General features: G+C 40.1%; 1 protein-coding gene across 2 annotated transcripts; it reads left to right on the top strand.

Annotated features, from left to right (window-relative positions):
• Window positions 1-2272: 2272 nt before the first annotated feature.
• On the top strand, window positions 2273-14860 carry C1QTNF3 (C1q and TNF related 3). 2 transcript variants are annotated; one of them, XM_035100650.2, is made up of 6 exons: window positions 2273-2806; window positions 6699-6807; window positions 9055-9209; window positions 11278-11407; window positions 12216-12315; window positions 13061-14860. In XM_035100650.2, the coding sequence occupies exons 1-6, from the start codon at window positions 2492-2494 to the stop codon at window positions 13218-13220; spliced, it is 969 nt and encodes a 322-aa protein (XP_034956541.1). In that variant the 5' UTR covers window positions 2273-2491; the 3' UTR covers window positions 13221-14860. The 2 variants fall into 2 exon arrangements, with proteins under 2 accessions (XP_034956541.1, XP_034956542.1); XM_035100651.2 differs by having other exon boundaries at window positions 2273-2767.
• The last annotated feature ends 2383 nt before the right edge of the window (window positions 14861-17243 follow it).

Here is a 17243-nt window from a genome sequence, read left to right on the forward strand (position 1 = left end):
TCTATGAACTCCTGGGGTTTAACCATTGGCTACCAAGAACATCCAGTTCCTACTAAGAAATGGGGGAGGGGGGGGAGAATAATGAGATGGTCATAGCTCCTAAAATCTGAATTTCTTTGTAACTAGTACTTCATACTGCTATTTACAGAGAATTGCAACTTAAGAACTTAACATAGAGCCCTGCTGTATCAAACAAAGACATCTCTCTTGCCTAACATCCTGTTTCCCACAATGCTCAACCAGATGCCTCCAAGAAGCTCAGAAGAAGGCAATAGCTCTCTTCGGCTGTTGCTTCTCCATGGCAGCCCTATCCTCCATGAATTTGTCTAATTACCCTTCAAGGCCACTTAAGTTGGTGGCCTTCACATCTCGTGGTAGTGAATTCTCTACGTACAGTAGTTTTGACTGTGCTGTGTGAAGGACTTCCTTTTGTCTGTCCTGAATCTCCCACAACTCAAGCTTCAAATGGATCGGCATGGCTGCAGACATTTTACAAAAACATCAATTCCCTTTGAACTTCTCTCCCCCCCCCCCCCGGCCTATTTCATTGCAAATTATCTCCCCAAAATCAATTTCTCTTTCAACTTCATACATGATAGGCAAAACAGCCAGCTAGGTAGCTTTCACTTCCTTTAGTTGCCTTTGATCAATTTCATTTTCACTGAGCTGTCCAACATGACTCCAAGATCCCTATCCTGTCAGTTGCCACCAGTTCAGATTACATCATATAAGGCACTACTTTTAAATGAAAAATAGCTTATTGAAAATACATATTGATATTGTGATTATATGCAAATTCATTTAATTAACCAAGCAAGCACAAGACAGGATAGTTACAGAGGAACAGCAGCAGCTTTTCATTCAGAGTAAACTTGGTTTTTTTGCATTCAATCAAATGCTTTTACATTAACTTTCTCAGTTATTGTATCAGGGTGTTAGGGGCATGCTAAAGGCTCCATCCTATGCATGTTTATTCAATGGTAGATTCCATGCCATATGGCAGGCATGTCCAACAGGTAGATCCTGGTAGATTTCTGGCCCCTCAGTGAACTCCTACCCCCCCCCAAAAAAGCTCAACAACTTTGCCTTTCCCAAAAAAGCTCAACAACTGTGGCAATGGGTAGATCGCTGCCAGTTTCTTTTTTTATACTGTGAGTAGATCGCAGTCTATTGGGAGTTGGACTTTCCTGCCATATGGCGTTACACAAGATATTTCTAAAGAGCTGGACCACTGTGTATTCCCTTCTGTCTCTCGCCTGCTCTGTATATATGACATTTGACTTTGGACATTATTTTTTTGGTCATCCAGCTCCAGAGAAGATCAAGGCAGATGGCATCTCTAATCTATAGGCATGTTGTTCTCCAATGAAAATCATTTAATTCGTAAAATGACTTGAAGTTGGAAATATTTTCTGGAGGGTCTCTTGTATTTTTAGTATCCTAGATGTTTATTTGTGGGTAAGTTCAAAGGAACATTAAAATGAGATTGTGAAGTGCTCCAAAAGCATCTCTCTAAATTGAATAAATGGACAAATTGTGGTTCAATGTAAGTACAGATTACAATCACAGGGTAATTTTATAGGGACATGATCATTTATAAGCCTGAAACATGCTTCTTAAGTTCATGTTCATTTTTCTTTTCTTGGCAGGAAAATTGAATTTGGTTTGGCAACAGCGTGTAGAAAAACTTCAGAAATTAGACACGGGGGGAGATGTTTAAGCGGGAAGCTCAAGCTTTGCTCTGGGAACTGGGACTCAGTATGAGCCTGAATTCAACTGTCTGTTTTCAGCCTTCAGTTTTCCAGTCTCCATCTGCAACTAGCACATAAGCAAACATTTGACTGCTCTAAAGTGAGTAAGTGTAGTAAGATTCAACCAGAAAGTCAAAATCATGGGCAAAAATCTCCCCTTGTGCTTTTGTTTCCTAACTGCCAGTACATTAATTTTTTCCCCCAGAACGAACAGATAGTGTTTTGTGTATGTGTGTGTGTGTTTCTGGCAAACGGCCGGAGGACTCTATCCAAAGTCCAGAAGACCTTTTAAAAGTCTGAATTCCCAGCTTTTCCATGTCTAATCAAGGAGCTTAAAACATTTGCCACATGTTCTTCATTTCCATCTCATTTCATCACACTAAAGTGAAAACATGCCAAAAACAGAGAAAAAGGAGCAACATTTGTCAGTGCCCCCAAATAGGAACCACAGCTGCCCATTAAATACAGTGGCCATTTCCAGCATACAAATCAATTTTCCCTGCAGTGGGGGGATGCGGTGAATAATGACTGGGTTGTTTAAGGAAGCATGACCGATTTGGGATGAAGGTTCCTGCCACTCTGACATTTTCATAGTCTAATTTATTGCACACAGCATATAAAGCTGTGGTAACCAAGTCTTCTTGCCAGGCTTAATAGTGGGGAATAGCCTGAAAGACCACATCACGACAACTGCAGATATTTCCCTTGTTAAAAGGCACTTGAACTCCTGAGACCTTGCTATGTTGAATAGTATGGCATCCAAGGATTTCCTCAATTGGAGTCTCCTGGCTTTGCTTCTGTTGCTTCGCTTTTGCCTGTGCCAAGATGAAGACACGGAGGTGAGCAGAAGATATAATAACCCAGTGGCCAAAGTCTTGCAAAGTCACCACCAGACTGGTCAAAAAGGTTCCAGCAGCAGGGAATTGTTCAGACAGCGGAGTCGACTTGTTGAGTGGACGGTTGAGAATGATGATGGTAATAGCCCTTCTCCTGACCAAAATGCCTTGAAACCAGAGGTAGATGATGTAGCACAGACTACCTCAAACAGAGTCCAGGTACTCTGAATTAATATTCTACGACGTTTAGAAAGTTAATGAATGGGATTTTGTTTTGCTATATGGGACAACCACCGCTACTTTTTAAAGAAGTAGTTTATTGAAAATGCATACTGAAACTGTGACTATTTGTGCAAATTTGTTTAATTAAGCAAGCAAGCGCAAGACAGGATAGTTAAAGAGGAGTTCCAGCAGTTTTTCATTCAGAGTAAACTTTGTCTTTTGCATGCATTCAAATGCCTTTAACATTAATTTTCTCATTCATTGTATCAGGGTATTTTGAACATGCTAACAGTCCCATCCTATGCATGTTTATTCAGAGGTAGGTCCTACTGAGTTCAATGGAGCTTACTCCCTAGCCTAGTGTGACTGTTGCTTAAGGGTGCAATTCAGCTAAAGTTAAGTGCTTCTAATTCCCACTGAAATGAATAAGGCTTGCATAGCTTCGGCTATATCAAACTATAGTTTTATTGGAAATCCAGGGTATGAAAGTTCATATTAATTCACTATGCAAATTCTGTACAATGTGCAAACATTTGAATTCTTTATTAACCATAATGTCAGACTTAAATGAAATATTGTATAATTCTGGGGGGTAAATATATTCTTCAGGAGTTTGCAATGCATTTTATATATTACTGTACAGTATATAATTAAGGCTGCAATCCTATACACACTTAATAGGGAGTAAGCCGTGTTGAAAATTGAGCTTGATACTGAGTAGCCCTTTATAGGAGTGCTGTGTAAGAGTGGTGAACGAAAACCAAAAGGCTGATGGACCGGTGATTTTTAACACAGAAAATTGTTCAGTTAGTATGAGATGATTTAACATATTATTGACTCCATCCTCAACTCAGTTAGCCTTGCATTAGAGATATATTCCGTATGTTTCGCTATTATTAATTGCTATTATGATTCATTTGACTTTCATTTAAGATGACCAATGCAACTAAAATATGATCTCTAGTTCAAGTGAGCAGTAGGTTAGACTGTCTAACACTGTGCACATATAGATATACTTTATTTATATAGATACACACTGATTATTTTCTTTTAAGTGTTATTTATTTAATTACTGAGAAACTTGCCTATTTATCAACTTGAGGGGGGGGAATCCTCAAAGTGGTGAACAGTTAAGACATACATATTGTTCTTAAAATTATAACAATGAAGCCTGCGCAATGACACAATAATCAGAAACATTTATTTCATCCAGCAGGAGAAATTAAAACAGGGATAAGTTTCCTGCAGCCTTCTGGACCATACTGGACCTCAGCTCCTATCACCCCTAACAACTGAACATAGTCACTGGGGCTGATGGGAGTTGGAGCCCAACAGCATCAACCCCTGTCCCTGGATCAAAGTATACCACCATAGATATCTTAGCAGTTTTATATTTTTAAAGGAAGAATTAACAGCATATATTTAAGGATTAACCTCATGAATTTAGCTGATCTCAGACCTCCGTAAATGCAGAACCACTACCTGTACTCAAAACATTCTATTAACTGTTGAAGCCAGTCCAACCTCTAATGGACTCTAATCTGCAACAAAGTCTGAGGCAGGGAGATTTGAATGCTTTTGCCACGTTTGGAATAGTACTTGCAAGAGCTATAACATCAGTTTGTATGGACTATGAAGTCAACCAGGAGGGTAAAAATCTGGATACTTCACAACCGGATTTAACCAATGCAAAAGAATTTTTTTTAAAGGAAAACTGACTTTAGCTCCATTGATGTCAATGGTACTGAAATGTCTTAAATCCAAATACTTAATTGGACTGTGGGATTGAAATATGTTTTGGGAAAACCTCTATGGGAGAAGAGCCATATGCGATCGAATAGTAAGAGGAAGGAAATATTCAGATGAAGGGTAGGGAAAGGGTTAACCACCCCATGCACTTCTCTGCTCTCTGCAAAAAGGGCTGTTGGGCTGCATTCGCATGTATTATGTACTATGGCCCTAATATAGATGGTAAGAAAGACATGGCAGCACATATTCCAATCATAGCTGCCAAGTTATCCCTTTTTTAAAGGGATTTTCCCTTATGCTGAATAGGCTTCCTCGCGAGAAAAGGGAAAACTTGGCAGCTATGATTCCAATTCTTCCAGACTCTGCCCTTAGCTCCTCAGGATAACTTATAAGGCAAGAAGCTAATGACTGGTTGTTTTCATGCCTCCTGACACATTTTTGTATCTGTACTGATTAGTGGAACTGCCTGCACAAATATTAATGACCAACTGAAGGATTTTCAGATAGTAAATACAGACAAGTAAATTAACAAAGGAAGCTGTTGTTCAACACATGGAGATTAGTTTAGATAAGTGCAAAAGGGCAAGCAGATTAGAAAACACACACACCTTGCATCAGTTTTGAATGTGCTTTTCTCAGCAAAAGCAGGGAACCAATCCCTTCCCAACAGCTGTTCCCATGTATTTTGCTAAAAAAAAGAGAAAAGGCAATTTAAATGTACTTTCACCCTTCAGTACTGGTTACCATGCATAGCGCTTGACTATCTCTACCCAAGTGCAAACTGTCAATTTAAAATCCAAGCTTAAGTTCAAATTTCATGGCTGCTCCATCTGGTACAACGGTGTCTGCATCTGCTCTGATTGAACACAGAAAAATTGTTCAAGGAATGCATGCTCATGAAATTCATATTGGGTTCCGGCAGATCCCCATTATTACCTATATTTCCTACACACAAATACACACCTCCCTTGAGCATTTAGCGGTGTCTCTATCATAGAATTGTAGAGTTGGACGGGACCGCAAGAGTCGTCTAGCCCAACCCCCTACAATACAATGCTCTTTTGCACAATGCAGAGCTCACAACCCTAAAATTAAGAGATTAAGGTCAAGAGTCTCATGCTCTACCAACTGTGCTATTAAATGCAAGAATGCATTTTTATTTATTGCTGTAAGATACCACCAGATATCAACCTTTTGTATCTAAAAGAAGGTGGGATTTCACTTTTTTTAAAAAAATGATTCCATCTTCAAAGAGGCCTTCTTTCTGACACTCAGGAGGTAATGCTTCTTCCAAGATGATGCCTGTTACAACATATTTATCATGTAAAAACAAAGAAAGCATACTTTTTGCTTTAAAAGGGGGGTTATATACAGATTTACGGAAATTTAATCGATAGATCCATTGATTAATAAACTTAAGCTCAAATGATTAATTACAATGTCTTTGATTGGGTTGCAGCACTATAATTTACTAATCATTTATTTACAGATATGTAAAGTTGACAAGCATTTTAATTTTTTTATAATGTAATTTATAACTGCTGAACTTACTTGTATTTTGAAAAAGAAATAGGCCAACCCGTCTTCAATTTCTGACTTTTTATATGTAACAATGTATTTTTATGTATATTTTATATTTTTATAATTAAGCAGTATACAAATTCTGTTAAATAAAAAGTGTGTGTGTGTACACACACACACACACACACACACACACACACGATGAGCAGGCAGCATGGATGCAAGAAGGTCCAGTTTCAAAGGAATATCCATCAGTCCATTAAGCTGCTTCCACTGACTAGAAACTTATTTGTAAATGTTCCAAACAAACTCCATCTCTTTGGGCCAATTCTTGAAGTATTCTCTCTCTAGCACTTCTGATGCACATACATTTTTGCTGAGATGTGAATTTCCACTGTGGAGCATTGACAAAGAACCTGACAGGCCAATCAAAGATGAGCTGAAAGGAAACAGCTTACAACAGAAGAAACAAGAAAGGCAGGGCTATCTAATTGGCACACACAAAATGGCTGTAGCAATATACATGCAGGAGATTAGTACCTTGTTGTATGTGTGTATCTATGTGCAGCAGTGGATATATTCTATAAAAAAAATTTGTTCCTGAATTTTGTATTGCCAGACTATACAAAGTGGACCTCAAAGCCCACCAGAATGCGGCTGCCGGGGGGATTTTGGATTTCGGGGTTATCAAGGCCCACCAGGGCCCCCTGGGCCTGCTGGAATGCCAGGTAAAGGAAATTACAGTTTAAGTTGCATAAACATTAGTGCTTCAGGTTGTTGGAGGGCTGCTAAGATAACAGCAGACATACTGTGCTACACTATGCTCCTACCAAACTCCTAGGCTCCTATGGAGCTGGAAGGTCCGGTGCAGTGATAGACCTTGCCTTGTTCTTTTCCTTATCCACCTCCTCAGCTCATTCCCGCAGTCCCTATGCCAGATGCATGCTTGGGAAAGTGGGTCAGGAGTTTCTGTTTGCATTGTCTTGCTAACAACCATGCAGCTCTGGCCCTAAAAGCTCAGCTTATGCAACAGTGAGTGTTTGCACAACATGCAAGTAGCAACCAGACTGTTCTTCTGTCCCTCTCCCCCGCCCACACCACAAGCCATTGGCAGCAGCAGTAGGTCTGACATCCTGTCCATATAGTGCAGCATTTTCTTTAGCTCTTTGTTGGAACTTTAGCAATAAGAATTTCCAGTAATAAAAGTATGACATAGTTGCACAAAAGTGCTTCTATAAGCAGCTTTGGATGGCAAAAAGAAGAAGTACAAATTGCGTGGTTCCTTTGGTATAAACCAACAGTGATGAATAGAGTTTATTATGTGAACCAGCCACCAACTTTTCATTCCATAAAAGTATGGTATATGATTTCAATCATAAGGACAGAAATGTCCAATGATGACTGAAGTGGCAAGGGATTTGGCAACCTAGTAAAGGATGGTGTAATTTTTTAGATTATACAATGCATTAACTTAAAAGCAGTACATACAATCCCTTCAATTTGATATCTCAACATAGAAAATGATGTGCATCTTCATGTAATTAATCATGAACCTCAAAGAACATGCAACTAAAAGGGATATGGGTTGTATCCAGTGGTGTCCCTAGCATTAGTCGAAGGTTCTTTGATCCCGGAGAGGTCCTAGTCAGTGGAAGGAAGTGATTTTCACTTATTCCTTCTCTTCGTGGGCTCACACCTCCGGCTCCAGATGAACTTTGGAAGAACATCATGGAAGGTGGTGGTGGTGGGACTGAAGCAAATTGTCTCCCTTCCTGTTAAGCTGATAGAAGCATCTTCCAACAGCACAACGGATACCATTTGCTACAACCCTTTATTTTCAGTTCCACATACAAGGTCTAAACATTTTCCATATTATTTAATTTAAAGACTGTCAATTTGGTTCAAGTTGTCTCAGTAACTGATCATTACTGTAGCCCAGAGTTGAGGAACCTTTGGCTTGTGGTCCAAATTTGGTCCTCCAGGCCTCTTCATTTGACTCACAAAGCCATTTCCCTCAAAACCACGCCCTCCTTCCCCACACTTGATGTGATATCAAGTATGGGGTAGGTTGAGGCGCAGCTGATCCCTTCAGAAAGCAGGATTAAACTCTAGGAGCATCACCTGCACATCAGATGATGTTTGGAGTTAAATCATGGTTGGTTGGCTGCTGTTTTTCCCACCCCTGCAGGACAACTTTGACAGATATGGCCCTCTAGGTCAAAAAGGATTCCCCATTATTCCTCTAGCCATTGTTACAGTCTTTTCAGAAGCAATTGATTGATTAAATTTATCCCAGCAAATGTATCCCACATATGGGACTGATGCTGAAAATTGGAACTGTCTGAATCTCAGCAGCATATTTTTTAGTCTCTCATGCAGACTTCTGTGGAACCATCAGGTCTCTGGGAAAAGTCCAGAAAGGCCCCTGCTCCATGTTATCTCTCTCACTAAACCCAGGCTTAGGCCTATTGTGCCAATGGTGACCAATGATGTCATCACCCCACGGTATGCTAGGCCTTGAGGCTTAGTAACATATGATATATAATCATGAAGATATGGGTTGTTTCCAGGGAATTCACCCATTGCCAAACAAGGGCTGTTTTATATTTGGTCAAGAAAGTGTTTACTTTCTTGTAATATCATGAGTGAAGGGATTGGGAACCTGAGGTCTCAGGTGTTGTTGGAATGGATGGCTTAAGTGGGTGTTGCACTCATGCTTCATGCTGGTTTCTGTTGCTGCTCTACATTCCCTCCCACTCAGATGCTCTTCCAGCCAAGCAGTTTCTTCTCAGTGTTCAACCTGCTTTTCTACTTCTTAGAAATCAGATGTAGAAAATTGAACACATGAACAAGTGACTTGATGTTAAATCATTTGTTCTAGACAAAAGAGTAGAAAACGAAATTGGGAGGGGGTGGCCCTTTTAACCAAGAAACCTTAAGCCACACACACACAAAATCCCTTGATTCGTTTTAAGGAAACCATGGAAACAATGGAAATAATGGTGCACCTGGCACTGAAGGAGCAAAAGGTGACAAAGGAGACAAGGGAGACATTGGACTGAGAGGAGAGCGGGGCCACCATGGACCGAAGGGAGAAAAGGGTTACCCTGGCATCCCTCCAGAACTTCAGGTAAACATCCTTAGAAACATCATTAGAATTGCTTCCAGTGGTCATTCTCTGAACAGTGGCTTTTCGTATGAGAAGTTTCCAATATTCACTTATTTACATAAAAAGGATATACAGTATATACCATTTTCTGTTAAAACATACAGTATCACAATCAGTTCACAGCAAGAAAACACAACTCTAATACAGTAACTCAAACAACCTAGGAAACACGGTACTACTACTAAATAACAACAACATCACAATAGATACAAGATGGTACAACAACAACAACACAATAGATAAAAGATGGTATGTGGCAGATCTACACAACTAATGGTTAGGGAATACCTGGGTGAACAAACACATTTTTAAACATTTGTCAAAACTCCAATATGGTTGGAGTATGCCTAATTTTTGAGAGGAGGCTAGTCCACAGGGTTAGGTGCCACACGTATGAAAGGACATGAACTGGATCCATACCATTCTGTCCATCCTTAATGGAGTCAAGCAGCAATCTTTTTCCAGAGAGTGGAGAAAGTCTCCCCAAATAGTAGGCTATTCTTTCACCAATACTGATAGCCCACATTTCACTGATCATATATTTGCTTAATGAGCTGAGATCTTTTACTCCTTTGTGAGAAAGATTATGGCAGCAAACCTAGAAATTCCTAGTTAACTATAATTTCCTAAGTTGTCAGAACCAGCAAACTCTTGATAACGTTTTGGAACAAGGCAGGAAGTCATGGTTTGAAGTTGGTTTAATAGTCTGGTTTGTTTTGAGGCTGTTAACCAGTTTCTTGATTCTGACAACACAGGAAACTATAAGCAGCTAGGGAATCCTGGTTTGTTTGCTGTCTTGCATGAACAGACTGTGTGAATGGCCATAAGGCTTGTTCATTTCTTGTCTTATTAAGCCAAGATATAATAGTCTGAATGCAGCCATAGTAGAAACAAAAAAGGAATTCAGTTTTTAGGAATTCAGAATGGATGGTAGAACTAGAGAAATCTACATGCTGAAAGTCCTTGAGAAGTCCTTTTTTAAAACTTTCTATACTGCAAAAAGATTTTGCAGAATTTACTGAGCCTCTGTTATTCCAATAGCCAATGTAAATAAAGCAGATAAATTATATAACATCAGTTATATTTTGCTTAATTAATTTGTAAAAGTTAAAATTTTAGACATTTTAGCACATTTTTCTAGTCCCTCCATAGTTAATGTGAAGATTTTATTTTAATGGCTTATACCAAAATGCTATAATGTAGGCAAAAGCCACATTTTGTGAGGCTAAGATGCAGTCCCACTGAATTTAGTAATACTGTGAGGTAGCTCACTATTGTCAAGGGTTGTCTGTGTTCTGCACTAATTTTTTTTAAAAAAGTCTGCACACACACCCCCCAAAAAGCTGAATGCCGCAACTTATTAAAAAACCTGCTTATTTGGTAGACTTGCAAAATTTATTATGTGCTGAAGCCCCACTTCCAGGGCAGGGCAGTCTTCTACAATGTTGACTTAGAAGTCCTACATATGCTCAAGTAAGGTTGTCTAAACTGTAGCCTTCATCAGGCACCTAAGATGCTCCCGGGCATTGCCTCTGTAATTCCTAGTTCTTAAAAATGAGAAAGTTAATTTTATGCTCAACAGATGTATTCTGCGATTTTTCAGTTCTTGCACAAAACTGAAGACAACTCAGGTCTTCATTTCTTCCTGCTTCCTCATAAACTGTTCAGTGGCTGAGATGGCACTTTATGCAGAAAATTCCCCCCGCCTCCAGGACCCAGTCACTACAGTGCTTTTTGTGTTAAAGTGAAATTTCAAACCAAGCTGTTTACCCTGTAGTCACGTGTCTACATGTCTCATTTTCTGCACATGAATAGTTCTGTTCTTACATAAACCAATGGGACTTTTATCACTACAGTTTGCTGAGAGCTGGCCTAGGTCCTAAATGTACATTTCGGAAATTAAAGCAAATATGTCCCAAACCAAAGTGGGGAAGAAGCCCATAAGGAACAGATTGAGCCAGCCATGCCTTCCAATTTGTCTTTGTCCTACTTGGTAACTACTGCTTAAACATAAGCTGTATTTGTATAGGTTGCGTTTATGGCTTCAATGGCAACCCACTTCAGTAACCAGAACAGTGGAATAATCTTCAGTAGTGTTGAAACCAACGTTGGAAATTTTTTTGATGTGATGACTGGTCGATTTGGAGCACCCGTGAATGGTAAGTATAAAGAATAGCAGATTCTATAGAAATGTCAGCCAGACTTCTTAATACTGGCTTGATTACGGCCAGAATCATATATATCATTACCTGGTAATTGATCTTACTGAACTAAGAGGGTCTTACTTTGTATGCATACAATTGGAATTGGCATGGGGTGTGTTGTTTTCTGAGGAAAGAAGTAGAGCAAATGCAATTCACATCTCTAACAATATATTCCCTCGTTGCGAGAAGCCAAGTTGCAGGGGACCAGGCAGAGGGCCTTCTCAGTGGTGGCGCCCACCCTGTGGAACGCCCTCCCATCAAATGTCAAAGAGAAAAACAGCTACCAGATTTTTAGAAGACATCTGAAGGCAGCCCTGTTTAGGGAGGCTTTTAATGTTTAATAGATTATTTTATTTCATTTTTCTGTTGTAAGCCGCCCAGAGTGGCTGGGGAAACCCAGCCAGATGGGCGGGGTATAAATAATAAATTATTATTATTATTATTATTATTATTATTATTATTATTATTATTATTATTATGGATCATTAATTCACCCAATAGTCCATTTTTATTTTGATTGAAGTCATTGTGGCTTCACAGAATCTGACCATTAGGCAATGATACAGGTTTCAGAGAGGGATTGGTATGCAAGGAATCAAAACCAGTTTCTTAGTACTGTAGTACCCATGTTTTCTTGGAAGTGGACATATGCAGAAACACTTTGTATGTTACATTCTTTGCCAGGGCAGCAACTTGTGTAAGAATTGTCCCATCTGAACTATTTTGTATAAACAATTTAATCAGTTATATGATCGTTTTTCAGGAGTGTATTTCTTCACCTTCAATATGATGAAGCATGAGGATGTGGAGGAAGTATATGTTTATTTAATGCACAATGGTAATACAGTTTTCAGCTTATACAGGTGAGTTGACTGGCATTTCTGGATTTTGTACACTTCCAAATTTTCATCCAGTGGGATAGCACGTACTTGGCTTGCAAAGTCCCATATTCAGTCAGGTTGCAGGTGATGTACAAGACCTTGGTTGGAGAGCTGAGGCCGCTCAGAACAGGCAGCCATGGGCTAAATTGACAAATAATCTAACCTGGTGTATGGCTGCCTATTTTTGAAAATGGCAGGTTTGCCCTTAAAGCAGGCATCCCCAAACTTGGCCCTCCAGATGTTTTGGGACTACAACTCCCATCATCCCTAGCTAACAGGACCAGTGGTCAGGGATGATGGGAATTGTAGTCCCAAAAACATCTAGAGGACCGAGTTTAGGGATGCTTGCCTTAAATCAACTTGACTATATTCTATTTGGATAAGATTGCAGCTGGAACTTTACATTACTAGGCAATTAATGCTCCCAAACACCTAACCTGCTGCTTCAGTGCTGCAAAGCAATACTAGGAGAGGGGGATTACAGATGAGCAGTGAGACTCAGTGGAATACCGGGTCCTGAACAACCCCATTAATGTTTAAAAAATTTCTCCCACCTTTCAGAAGTTATTAGGGCATGTTACAAATGAAACAAAAGGCTTAATTAAAATAACAGAATCAGTAAAATCAATAAACTAGACTATTTCCACAGTGGGGGATTGGTTCAAAATAATAATGTGCAGAATATTACAGATAGAAAGTTGACCTATTGTCTTCTCTTTATTCTTAGCTATGAATCAAAAGGTAAAACTGACTCATCAAGCAATAGTGCAGTGCTTAAACTCGCCAAGGGAGATGAAGTTTGGCTGCGGATGGGCAATGGAGCACTCCATGGAGATCATCAACGCTTTTCCACTTTTGCAGGGTTTCTTCTTTTTGAAACCAAATAGACATGATTTTTATGATAGATTTTGCTCTTTGCTTTCTCTATCCTTTGGAACAACATGGTAATGTACTTCAGGGCCCTTTTTGAAACCAGTATGCTGGCGTCTAAATCTATGGAGCGGTATGAGAAAGGTTAGGCCTGCTTCCTTATGGTTTTTTTTATATATATACCACACTATCTTGCTATGGCTCTGGTGCCACTGAAATCTGAAATCGTATTTCAGATAATTGAATGGTGTGATGATTACAGCCTTTGGCCCCAATCTATGTGGCTTCACACTTGTATGGATTTGTTCCACATACCGGCCTGTGGGTCTACTTTCTTCTTTCAAATTGATTCAGCATTGGGAACTTCATGTGTGCTTCTGAGCTCCTTCATCCATAACAAAAAATCAGAAGCACACCTAGTTTGCGCACAGCACCACATCCAGTATGAAAATACAGATATGGAAGTGCATTATATATAAATTTATAACAACATGACCTCTGAATTGTTAAAATTAGTTGCTAACTGGTACATTCACTTTAGGAAGAATAATAGTTTAGAATTTTTGCCTTCTTTGTCCTTTTGTTGTTTAGTCGTGTCCGACTCTTCATGACTCCATGGACCAGAGCACGCCAGTCACTCCTGTCTTCCACTGCCTCCTGCAGTTTGGTCAGACTCATGTTGGTAGCTTCGAGAACACTGTCCAACCATCTCGTTCTCTGTTGTCCCCTTCTCCTTGTGCCCTCAATCTTTCCCAACATCAGGGTCTTTTCCAGGGAATCTTCTCTTCTCATGACGTGGCCAAAGTATTGGAGCCTCAGCTTCAGGATGTGTCCTTACAGTGAGCACTCAGGGCTGATTTCCTTCAGAATGGATAGGTTTGATCTTCTTGCAGTCCATGGGACTCTCAAGAGTCTCCTCCAGCACCATAATTCAAAAGCATCAATTCTTCGGCGATCAGCCTTCTTTATGGTCCAGCTCTCACTTCCATACATCACTTCTGGGAAAACCATAGCTTTAACTATATGGACCTTTGTCGGCAAGGTGATGTCTCTGCTTTTTAAGATGCTGTCTAGGCTTGTCATTGCTTTTCTCCCAAGAAGCAGGCGCCTTTTGATTTTGTGACTGCTGTCACCATCTGCAGTGATCATGAAACCCAAGAAAGTAAAATCTCTCACTGCCTCCATTTCTTCCCCTTCTATTTGCCAGGAGGTGACGGGACCAATGGCCATCATAAATGCTCAAATATCCTTATATGCTCAAATGTCCTTATAAATGCTCAGATATTGATTTGTATGCTTTGGGTGATCTGCAACTAAATTAAATTGAATTGTCTATAAAGTGATTTACTCATCCTGTATGAATGGTTAGGTATGTTGGCTAAATTCTTTTACTTAATGGAGTTTGTAGAATGGAGAATATACTATTTTTACTATATAGGCTTGTTTAGTTTGCACGAATGAAAATCTTCATGTTTTAAAGTATATCAGCAATTTTTTGCATGCTTTAAAAAACAGAATCAATTTGTCATTGGTTCTTATTAAAGTACAGTATTTTGACCCTAGCTCTTAGTAGAATGAAACAAGATTGAATTTTGTGTCATGAATGTGTTCATTTGCTTATTTTGTAAACTGATCACTTATTAATTAAAGACCACTTTGGACAAATCTCTTGCAGGCAACATTAAAATTATTTTCTCTCATAAGGTGGGGTATAAATTTTAGGAGCTTAAGGCGACATACTTTGTTCTCCCCCAACTCATATTATCATCAGGGCAGCTTTCTGAGGCTGAGAGATGGTGACTGAACCAAGGTCACCCAGTGGATTTCATGGCTGAGTGGGGACTTGAACCCTGGTCTTTCCAGGTCCAACACTCGGTCCAACACTCTAACCAGTATACCACACTGCTTCCTCAGTACACTGAAAATCGAGAAGGCCTAATGAATAACCCATATTGGATTTTTCAGAACTCTTTAGGAGTGGTTGCAAGATTAGAAAGAACCAGGATTGTATTCAGAAAGATATACTCCAGCTGAGCTCTGGGGAAAGAACTGAAGCACAAAAAATACATTGTCAGTGCAACATAACCTTAAAAGAAAGTTAATACAGTTTGTTCCATATTACTATTACCTATATTTCTACAAGCAGGATCTTAAGAAGTGTCGTGCTGTGTACAATGGCATGATGTGAATATACACTGGCCATTCTCATACAGGTGTATCTTTTGTTGTAGTAGTGTGAGCTTCTATAGAAACCAGGTTTTTTTGTTTATTTCACATGAATGCTTCCAAGACACAGCCAGTAATTTTGTTTAAGCTGCCTTCCAGAATGTATTCCCTGTTATCACAGCTTGTTTTTCAAAATAATGTGAACATTTTGAATGTCAAGGAAGATGGGGAAAAGGAAGGGGGGGAACTAACACAATTATGCCTGCTTCAAAGAAATTATATGCTTATCTGCCATCTGCAGGAGAGCACCTCCAAATAAAATAGCAAACTAATGAAGAACCAGAAATGCAAATGCTCTGGTCTCTTCCTTTGATTATTCATTGTCTAGAAACATAAAAGGCTGTAAACATTCTTCAGCAAACATACTGTACTCTAAAGCTGGGTTTAATGCCAATACTTCAAAATATCATGGAACAATTGATTGGGCCCAATGGGCCATTGGATGAAGAGATCTAGTATATCATCTGTTAGGCAGGGAGGCTGAGCAGCCTCAACAAAGCCCCGTTGGCCCTCTGACTCGCAAGGACAGCCACTTTGGGCTTTGATGTGCAAGCCACTAGGGTGCTCCCCATTTACACACATTTCACTGAGGTCCAGAATGTACCCCCACCCCCCAGTAAATGGGGAGTTGCCTGTAATAACATTTCCAAGGAACACCTCTCCATCCCTCCCACCAGAGGTCAAAGAGAACAACAATTACCAGACCTTTAGAAGGCATCTCAAGGCACCCCTGTTTAGGGAAGCTTTTTAATGTTTAGGGAAGCTTTTTAATGTTTTGTTGGAAGCCGCCCAGAATGGCTGGGGGAACCCAGCCAGATGGGCAGGGTATAAATAATATATTACTATTATTATTATTATTATTATTATTATCCAGTCCAGTGCATGCTTCCTTGGAAGCAAGTCCCACGGAGCTCAATGAAGCTTACCTTATTCCCTAGTAAGCTTTATTTAGGATTGCACCCTCACAGCTTGGCCCTATGTGCGCTGGCTGGGGGACATGGGACAGGGCCTTCTTGGTGGCTCTTCCCAGATTCTGGAGAAGCTCCTTCCCTAGAAAAGCTAGACTGGCTCCTTCCTTGCTGTCCTTCCTCTGGCAGGGGAAGACTTCCTTGTTCCAACAGGCTTCGGGGAACTGGCTTTTACTGAAAGGGCTGCCGCCATGCAGTTTTTATTGTAATTCTTCATATGGTCTTAACAGATGTTATGTAATGTATATAGCTTTACTTCTCTCCATGTGGGACACAGGTGGCGCTGTGGGTTAAACCAGAGCCTAGGACTTGCCGATCAGAAGGTCAGCGGTTCAAATCCCTGCAATGGGCTGAGCTCCCGTTGCTCGGTCCCAGCTCCTGCCAACCTAGCAGTTCGAAAGCATGTCAAAGTGCAAGTAGATAAATAGGTACCGCTACAGCGGGAAGGTAAACGGCGTTTCCATGTGCTGCTCTGGTTCGCCAGAAGCGGCTTTGTCATGCTGGCCACATGACCTGGAAGCTGTACGCTGGCTCCCTCAGCCAATAACATGAGATGAGCGCCGCAACCCCAGAGTCAGTCACTACTAGACCTAATGTTCAGGGGTCCCTTTACCTTTTACTATCCATGCTTAATTGGTTTTTAGTGATGTTTCTGCACCTTGTTCTTAGCTGTTCTTGTTTTTCTATGAAAGCCACCTTGATTGAGGAAAATAGGTGGGGCTATATAAATATGTAGCAATAATAAGGCCTCGTTTTACTCCATGGGGCTTTCCTCTTAAGGGTACACAGCTTGGCAAAGCCTTTCAACCACACTCACTTCACTTTAGTGCCATTAAAAGCACGTTT

This window comes from Zootoca vivipara, chromosome 11 (genome assembly GCF_963506605.1).
Source record: "Zootoca vivipara chromosome 11, rZooViv1.1, whole genome shotgun sequence".
Classification (NCBI taxonomy): domain Eukaryota; kingdom Metazoa; phylum Chordata; class Lepidosauria; order Squamata; family Lacertidae; genus Zootoca; species Zootoca vivipara.

Bases quoted from the DNA above. Each gene is read 5' to 3' on its own strand.
- C1QTNF3 (XM_035100650.2), top strand. From the start codon at position 2,492: ATGTTGAATAGTATGGCATCCAAGGATTTCCTCAATTGGAGTCTCCTG. The intron at 9,210-11,277 runs GTAAACATCCTT...GTATTTGTATAG, and splicing joins GCATCCCTCCAGAACTTCAG to GTTGCGTTTATGGCTTCAAT. The intron at 12,316-13,060 runs GTGAGTTGACTG...CTTTATTCTTAG, and splicing joins ACAGTTTTCAGCTTATACAG to CTATGAATCAAAAGGTAAAA.